The sequence below is a fragment of the Arachis ipaensis genome, chromosome B04 (assembly GCF_000816755.2).
Source record: "Arachis ipaensis cultivar K30076 chromosome B04, Araip1.1, whole genome shotgun sequence".
NCBI lineage: Eukaryota > Viridiplantae > Streptophyta > Magnoliopsida > Fabales > Fabaceae > Arachis > Arachis ipaensis.
This window is the reverse complement of record NC_029788.2, coordinates 83,102,050-83,110,667: the sequence shown is the minus strand read 5'-3', so window position 1 is coordinate 83,110,667 and position 8,618 is coordinate 83,102,050. Positions and strand designations below refer to the sequence as shown.

General features: G+C 43.7%; 1 protein-coding gene across 1 annotated transcript; it reads right to left on the bottom strand.

The window, feature by feature from the left end:
* On the bottom strand, positions 7,807 to 8,169 carry LOC107636622. The gene has a single exon (XM_016340119.1). It carries the CDS (start codon positions 8,167 to 8,169, stop codon positions 7,807 to 7,809), a length of 363 nt encoding a protein of 120 aa, XP_016195605.1.

Sequence of the window (8,618 nt, the reverse complement as noted above, 5' to 3'; positions counted from 1 at the left end):
TTTAAAGCCTGGTTTACAGATTGTCATTTTGATGAATCAAAATTTCCAATATTAGGGGGAGAGAATAAGCTTCCTGAAAAGGAACTTAATTGGAATGCATCATCGTTGATGCATTTAGATCCTCGATCAGGGCAATGTGAACTAGAAGTTCAAAAGATTATACATTTGCAAAGAATAGCAAATGAATTGCCTGATGCATTTTTCGATACAAAAAGGATAACCAAATCTTATATACCAGCGAAAAATGCCCCAATTCGAATTGATGTCCCAGTAGGACAAGTAGCCACTGAAGCAAATTCATGCCAGAAGCGTGGCAGGGCAGAAAATGCCCCAATTCGAATTGATGTCCCAGTAGGACAAATAGCCACTGAAGCAAATACACGCCAGAAGCGTGGCAGGCCTGTCGGTTCCAAAGATAAAAATCCTCGAAAGAGAAAAGAGGTAAATAGTATTCCTATTGAAAAAGACATAGTAGAGACACCTGCAGTTGTCCAAAATTCTGATATTGTTTTAACGCCAGAAGACGTTCAAGTACTTGAAAATTGTGAAAATGATGAGATCTCGATAAATTATGTCTTTACAGGAGAGAAATGGGATCGAAATAAGACAATTGTCAATGAAATATTTGCATATAATGTGGCATTAAATATCATGCATGAAAGTAAGGATCTTGAGCCAAGATCAGTCGAAGAATGTCGACAAAGGAATGATTGACCAAAATGGAAAGAAGCCATGAAGGCTGAATTAGACTCACTTGCAAAACGTGAAGTCTTCGGACCTGTAGTTTGTACACCAGAAGATGTAAAACCTGTTGGATACAAATGGGTATTTGTGAGAAAACGAAATGAGAAAAATGAAGTTGTGCGCTATAAAGCCCGACTTGTGGCACAAGGTTTCTCACAAAGGCCCGGTATAGATTATGAAGAAACGTATTCCCCTGTAGTAGATGCGATAACATTGCATTATTTGGTCAGTTTATCCACATATCATAAACTGCATATGCACTTAATGGATGTGGTAACAGCCTATTTATACGGCTCATTAGATCGGGATATCTATATGAAAGTCCCTGAAGGACTAAAGATATCTAAACCATCCAATGAATATTCGCAAGGGTTATACTCAGTCAAATTTCAAAGATCTTTATATGGTCTAAAGCAATCTGGACGAATGTGGTATAATCGTCTTACTGAGTATCTGGCCAAAAAGGGATATAAGAATGATAATATCTGTCCATGTGTTTTCATAAAGAAATATGCATTTGGATTCATTATAATTGCTGTGTACGTTGATGATTTAAATATTATTGGGACTCCTGAAGAGATTCCAACAATTATAAAAACTCAAAAAGAAGAGTTTGAGATGAAAGATCTTGGAAAGACTAAGTTTTGTCTTGGCTTACAGATCGAGCATATAAAAAGTGGAATCTTTATTCATCAAACAACATACACAGAAAAGATCTTGAAAAGATTTTATATGGATAAATCACATCCATTAAGTACCCCAATGATCGTAAGATCTTTGGATGTGAAAAAGGATCAATTCCGTCCTAAAGAAGAAAATGAAGATACCCTTGGTCCTGAAGTACCATATCTTAGTGCCATTGGAGCACTAATGTATCTTGCTAATAATACACGACCCGATATATCATTTGCTGTGAATTTACTAGCAAGATATAGTTCCTCTCCAACCAGAAGACATTGAAGTGGAATCAAATAAATCTTTCGATATCTTCATGGAACGGTTGATATGGGATTGTTTTATCCCTATGGATCCAAGTCACTACTAGTTGGCTATGCAGATGCCGGATACTTGTCTGATCCACATAAAGGGAGATCTCAAACAAGATATCTGTTCACATATGGTGGTACAGCTATATCATAGAGGTCTACGAAACAGACTATTGCTGCAACATCCTCTAATCATGCTGAAATACTAGCAATACATGAAGCTAGTCGCGAGTGTTTTTGGCTGAGGAGTTTGATCCAATATATTCTGTCATCATGTGGACTGATTGATCAGAAGATAGCTCAAACTGTCCTGTTTGAAGATAATGCAGCATGTATTGCTCAACTTAAAGGCAGATATATCAAAGGTGATAGAACAAAGCATATTTCTCCCAAATTCTTCTTCACTCATGATCTTCAAAATCAAGGGACAATTGATGTCCAACAGATCCGCTCAAGTGACAATTTGGCAGATTTATTTACAAAGTCACTCCCAAAATCCTCCTTTGAAAAGTTGGTAAATCAGATTGGGATGCGCCGATTTTGAGATATTAAATGATGTCGACAAGAGGGGGAGACTGTACTCTTTTTTCCTTGGTCAGGTTTTTTCCCATTGGGTTTTTCTTGACAAGGTTTTTAATGAGGCAGTCCCCATCACTAAAGAATATTGTACTCTTTTTCCTTCACTAAGGTTTTTTCCTATTGGGTTTTTCTTTAGTAAGATTTTAACGAGGCAATAATCCTAAATGGTCATCTAAGGGGGAGTGTTGAGATAAGGATGTGGATGACCATGTGGGCTAACCTTCTCAATATTGAAGGAACCTCTCTCCAAGACAATCAAAATAAATGAAATTTGAAAATCAAGTCTTGTTACATGTATAAATAAAAGAAGTTACTGTTGAAGTAATACACATCAATAAAACAATCTTCTCTTCTTTTACTATACAAATATTTTCGCTCTCTTTTATCTTTCTTTAGTTTTAAACTACATTATCTATAATATTAGTAAATATAGAGATTACTTATATTATAATGAGATAAAAATATATTTATATTTCTCTATTTTATATTTATTATAGCTTCCTTATTTATTTCACAACAATAAAAAAATTGTGAGAATTTCTGCCCGTGGTGGTCTAGTGGATATAGTAATCTCCCTTTAATTTCTGAAAGCTAGGAATCTCTCGAAAAAAGAACTTCGGTCATGATGATTGATACTCGTGCAGGCTACCCCAACTTTCGATTATGGGGTTGCTTTATCCTTTTTAATTGGGTAATACTAATGGGGATGATTTACGTGGCAGTCCAATATAGATTAATACAAATATTTTACTGTCTAGTAAAAAGTCTTTTTAAGTATTTTTTGCAATGATATTAATTTTTTCTTTCACTTGCCTTCAAGTCCCATTGTAACGAATTTCCCTAATTTTTTAAGTCTAACTAATAATATTTTACTATATTTAACCTCAACATAAAGACATTAACAAAATAAAATAAATATGTAAATAAATAAACGATAGTAAAACATAGATCAAAATTTCCTTTTGTTATTTTAGAACTAACATTTTGCCAACAAAAATATAAAAATAAAGAATTTGCATTTATACGATCTTCAATAGTACCGGCGGTTAGATAAACTATTATTTAAACCATACAAACTTTTTTTTTATGGAGATCTTTTATAACTAAAATCCCCTTTTCAATTACATTTTTATCTCATTTCCCCTTTCATGCTAACTGTACTGGATGCTTCCGGTACGAGTTGAGAGATGGATCGGGGACTTGCAGGTCGAGGTGGATGCCAGATTACTTGACTAAAACAATGGGGGGTGGTACTTGTAAAGACACTCCGATGCTCAAGTCAGAATGGATCTGAGAGGTAAAAGGTGTGAGGAATGATGAATACATGGAGGGACCTGGGTCCTCTATTTATAAGCGATGGTAGTTATCTTATCTTATCTTGTTTGGCTAAGATAAGAGAGACGTTTGAATTCGAAAGTTGGTTAGGAGCTTCCATGGGCCGGTTTCAGGCCTTCTAGAAGAGTGAAGTAGTTTGGATCCGGGTAACCGGGTAACTGGGTTTGGAGACGGTTCCGAGTGTGGAAGTCGCAGGCTAGATCCGTAACAGTTGCCCCCACAGCAGAGGGCGAGCGAGGTCGGCCTTTACCGCTGGAGGATATGGTTTTTGGCTGTTTGGTGGCCTTTTTTGGTGGTGGGTCGATGCGTCGGTCTTCGAATTTTGCGGTTCTGCGGGGGTTCGTCTTCCCTGGAGTCTGAAGACCGTTCGATTGGCACGGCTTCTCTAATTCGTCGCCTCCGTTTCGTCTTCTGAGGCGCGCTGACCGTTTTATGTTCCCGAGGGAGCATTTATTACGAGGGGACGTTTGGATTGTATTTCCATTTTTGCCCTTCCTGTGTTAAGCTGTAGTTGGGGTTATTTACGTCCTTTTGTCTTTTTCAAAACCATTTTGGTTTTTGCATTTTCTTCCTTCGTCCGTTTCGTTTCCTGGTTTTTTCTTCTTTGGTGGACGCCTCTTTCTCTCCTTTCGTGTTTGTGGTGACAGTTCCTGCTTTTCTGTTGCGTTTTTGCTTTCCTGCTACTCCAAGTTTACATTCGCACTTTCAGGTTGGTGCTTTTCTCTTTTTTATCCTCCTAATCTGCATTGCCTGATGATTGTGTTCCTGCTTTACTTCGTACGCCTCTGTTTTGTGTTTTCTAGTTTAGTGTGGGTTAGGGCTGTATTTGGCTTTGGTATGATAGTTCTTTGTTTTTCTGGCGTAGTGAGTTTTTTTAAGGGGGGTGAGCACCACTGTATTGTTGGTAGTAGGTAGTGGCGTGTGTTTTGACTTTATCCCCTAGTTTATGGTGCGCGGTTTTTGGCCTGACAGTGGTGCTCGCCTCTATTTTAGGTATGGCTCAGCGGAGGACTGAAGATACGCGCGTTCCGGTGGCTCCTGCCGGTGGCGTTCCTTCCCTTTATTCCTAGGTAACCAGTGATGTGTGGGGAATGCCGTCTCGGGTTATGGAGGCGGACCTTCAGTGGCTTCGTGAACAAGGGGCTGTTTGCGGAGGGGGTGATGCCGAGCGTGAGTATGAGATGGCCCTTCCGGGGGTGGACGAGAGGGTTTGTTACACTAACCTCGACTCGCCGACTGTCCCCAATTGGATGTGGGTATACGAGGCGATGTTCACCCGGCTTGGTGCGCAACTTTCGTTTTCTCCATTCGTGCAGCAACTTTTGAGCCAGTGCTGCGTGGCGCCGTCCCAGCTGCATCCAAATAGCTGGGCGGCTATACGGTCTTTTGAGCTTGTTTGTGAGTTCCTTGAGCTCCCAACTTCGGTGAATGTCTTCCTTTTCCTCTTCACTTTACTGACCAAGGAGGGGAAGCACAAGAAGGAGTATATGTCTTTTAGGGCTTAGCCTCACCGTCGCGTCTTCTGTTTATACGAGGACTCCTTCCAAAGTTTTAAGAGTGGGTACTTCAAAGTTCGCCCTGCTAGGGGGCGTCACCCTTTCTGGCTAACGCTGGAGGGGGAGCGTCGATTTCCTAGGTACTGGAATTTCAGTGCGGGGCCTTCTGTTTTGACGTGGGTGACTCAGAAGTTTTTGTCTTCGGAGGATCACGACGTGGCCCTTGTCCTTTAGCAGTTGTTTGGGGAATGTCCTCTTAACCCTAGGGATGTGATGGGTGATCCGATGGCTTGCCGGGCTTATGTCGGTGTCTACTTGTACGACGTGGCCCTTGTCCTTTAGCAGTTGTTTGGGGAATGTCCTCTTAACCCTAGGGATGTGATGGGTGATTCGGTGGCTTGCCAGGCTTATGTCGGTGTGTACTGTCTCTCTCTCTCTTTTTTTTTGAGTTGGATACTTATGCTTTTTTCCTTTGCCTTCTTTTTCAGTTGAAATGGCTGGTGGTCTGACGACTCTTGCTAGGCTGAAGGCTCAGCTGTCCCAGGGGACTCCTTCTGGCGGTTCTCCGTCCACTCCTACCTCCCGTCCTGCCGATGACATGAGGGCTGCTTCTGAGGAACTTATCTTGACTGAGGGTTGTGCCCAGGGGTCGGGTCATGGGTTGGGAGTCGAAGTTGACGACGAGGTTGTTGTTATCTCGTCGGAGAGTGCTTCCTGGAAGCGGAGGCGGTCGCAAGATGCTGATAGTGAGAACTTGGTAGAGGGGGATACTATGGTCCCGTAAGTGATGGATCGCCATTTTGATGCCTCTGCTTTTTTAGATGAGCACCTCTTGCCTGGTATGAAGGAGTTTTTTCGTGAGTGTGATGTGGCTTTTCAGGCGAAGTCACTTTATCGTTCCCTCCTTTGTTCTGCCGTAATTGTGTGGAAGGCCGAGCCTGTGATGGCCCAGGTGGGTCTTCTGGATAAGAAGTTGCGCCAGTCTCAGGCCGAAGTTGCGAAGCTGAAGGAGCAGCTTGCGGCTGCCAAATCAGCGAGGGAGAGGGCGGTGAAGGCGTCCGAGGGGTCCAGTGCCGAGATCCTTCGTCTGTCCGAGGTTGAGACTTCGCTCTTGTCTCAGCTTGGGAAGGAGCGGAGGAAGGCCTTGGACGCCGAGTCCCGAGTTGCCATGCTTCTCTCCGAGATGGGCGGCCTGAAGACTGACGTGGCGAGCTTAAAGGCTGAGGTTGAAGGTTTGAAGGAGGAAAAGGTCATGTTGCTTGCGGATGTGAAGGAGGCTATTGCTGCTACTGAGGAGACGATGAAGGCCCAGGCCTTGGTTCTTGCACCGGACGTGGATGTGTCTGTGATGGGGGCGTTTAGGATTGTCTGTGATGGTTAGATCGTCGACCTTTAGTAGTTTCTTTGTACTTGATTTTCTGTTCTGAGAACTTGTAGTTTTATTGTTTTGGTATTTTGGCCGTGTGGCCGTGTTTATAACTTTTGGATGCTTATGGTTTTTGTTTGACTTATACTTTTTGGGCTGTTATGGCTGTTTTTAACTCATTTGTGGTGAGTGTGCTTTTGGCTGTTCCGTCGTGGCTCGGGGTGTTCGGTTGGCCGTTTAGTCATATGTTTGTGGATATCCGTTTTCTGGGCTTCGAGGGTGATCAGTCCTCGATGTTTAGCCTCTAGTCGTTTCGTCGTTGCGATAGTGTAGGGAGGGGCGAGGCAAGTATGTTTTTGAATGAAATTTTATTAAGTTTGGGCCTCGTTAAAACCCTCCGATGTGGTGGCCCCTTTCCCGACTATTCCTTTGACTCGGTACGGGCCTTCCCAATTGGAGGTGAGTTTTTCTTCCCCTGGTATGGGAGCTCCGATGTCATTTTGTCGTAAGACCAGGTCATCGGGTGAGAAGTATCTCCGTATTACGCCGTTATTGTACCTTATCTTGATTTTTTGTTTTAAGACTAGCTCTCGCATGTGAGCTATGGACCTGATCTCATCTGTGAGGTCTCGTTCGGCGTCTTCGTCGTTGCTCCCGATGGTCCTTCTTGGACTGGGGTCCCCGATCTCGACGGGAATGATGGCTTCTACCCCGTATGTGAGGCGGAAGGGGGTTTCCCCGTGGAGCTTTGGGGGGTAGTCCGATATGACCAGAGTACCAATCCGAGCTCGTCGGCCCAGAGTCCTTTGGCTTCGTCGAGTCGTTTTTTGAGCATTTTGATTATTATTTTGTTTGCCAATTCAACTTGCCCATTTGTCTCGGGGTGTTCTACCGAGCTGAAGCGTTGGGATATGTGGAGTCCTTCTAGGAATTTCCTAAACTTCTTGTCGGTGAACTGGGTTCCGTTGTTCGAGATTACGATTTCTGGGATGCCGAATCGGGTAATTATGTGTCTCTAGAGGAACTTACGGCATTTGGCTGCCGTGATGGAGGCCAGGGGTTTGGCCTCAATCCATTTGGTGTAGTAGTCAACTGCGACTATGATGTATCGAAGTTGTCCAGGGGCTGTTGGTAAGGGCCCGACGAGGTCGACGCCCCAGGTACCGAACGGTCGATCTGCCGTTATAATGTTGAGCTGATGTGGGGCGGCATTGTGGTAGTTTGAATGCCTTTGGCATTTGTCGCATTTTTTGACTGTCTATATGGAGTCTTTAATGATTGTGGGCCAGAAGTATCCGGCTCAGATGATCTTCTGGGCCAATGTCTTGCCTCCGATGTGATGGCCGCAGCAGCCTTCGTGGACTTCGCGGAGTATATACTCCGTGTCCCCGGGCTCGATGCATTTGAGCAGGGGTTGCGAAAATCCTCGTTTGTATAGTTGTCCTGTTATGACAGTGTAATTTGCGGCTTCTCTTTTTATTCGGTTTACTTCTTTAGAGTCCTCGGGTAGCATTCCATCGATGAGGTATTGTAGGATAGGGAAGGTCCATGATTCCTGGTTGGAAACTGGTAGGACGATGTCGGGCGTTGCCGATACAGACGGTGTCCTGGCGACTTCCTGAAATAGCGACCGGTTACCTTGTCCCTGCTTGGTGTTGGCCATTTTCGATAGGAGGTCTGCCCTGGCATTTTGTTCTTTGGGGACGTGCTATATGGTTACACGATCGAATTCTTCCTTTAGCTTGTTTACTTTGGTGAGGTATTGTTGGAGTAGGGGGTCTCGTGTTTGGTAGTCTCCGTTAACTTGGGAGCTGACTACCTGTGAGTCGCTACATACTTCCAAGATTTTTGCTCCGACCTCCTTGGCTAGGGTTAGGCCAGCTAAGAGGGCCTCGTACTTTACTTGGTTGTTCGAGATTGGGAACTCGTACCGAACGGATTGTTCGATTACGACCCCGTTTTGGCTTTTGAGTATCACTCCATCTGCTCCGGAAGTGGTATTCGATGAGCCGTCTACGTGTAGCTTCCAAGTTTTGATGGTGGGATTTCCCGGTGTCATCTTGGCGATGAAATCTGGTAAGGCTTGCGCTTTGATTGCATTCCGGGGTTCGA

Coding starts and splice junctions, on each gene's coding strand:
- LOC107636622 (XM_016340119.1), bottom strand. CDS start 8,169: ATGGCCAACACCAAGCAGGGACAAGGTAACCGGTCGCTATTTCAGGAA.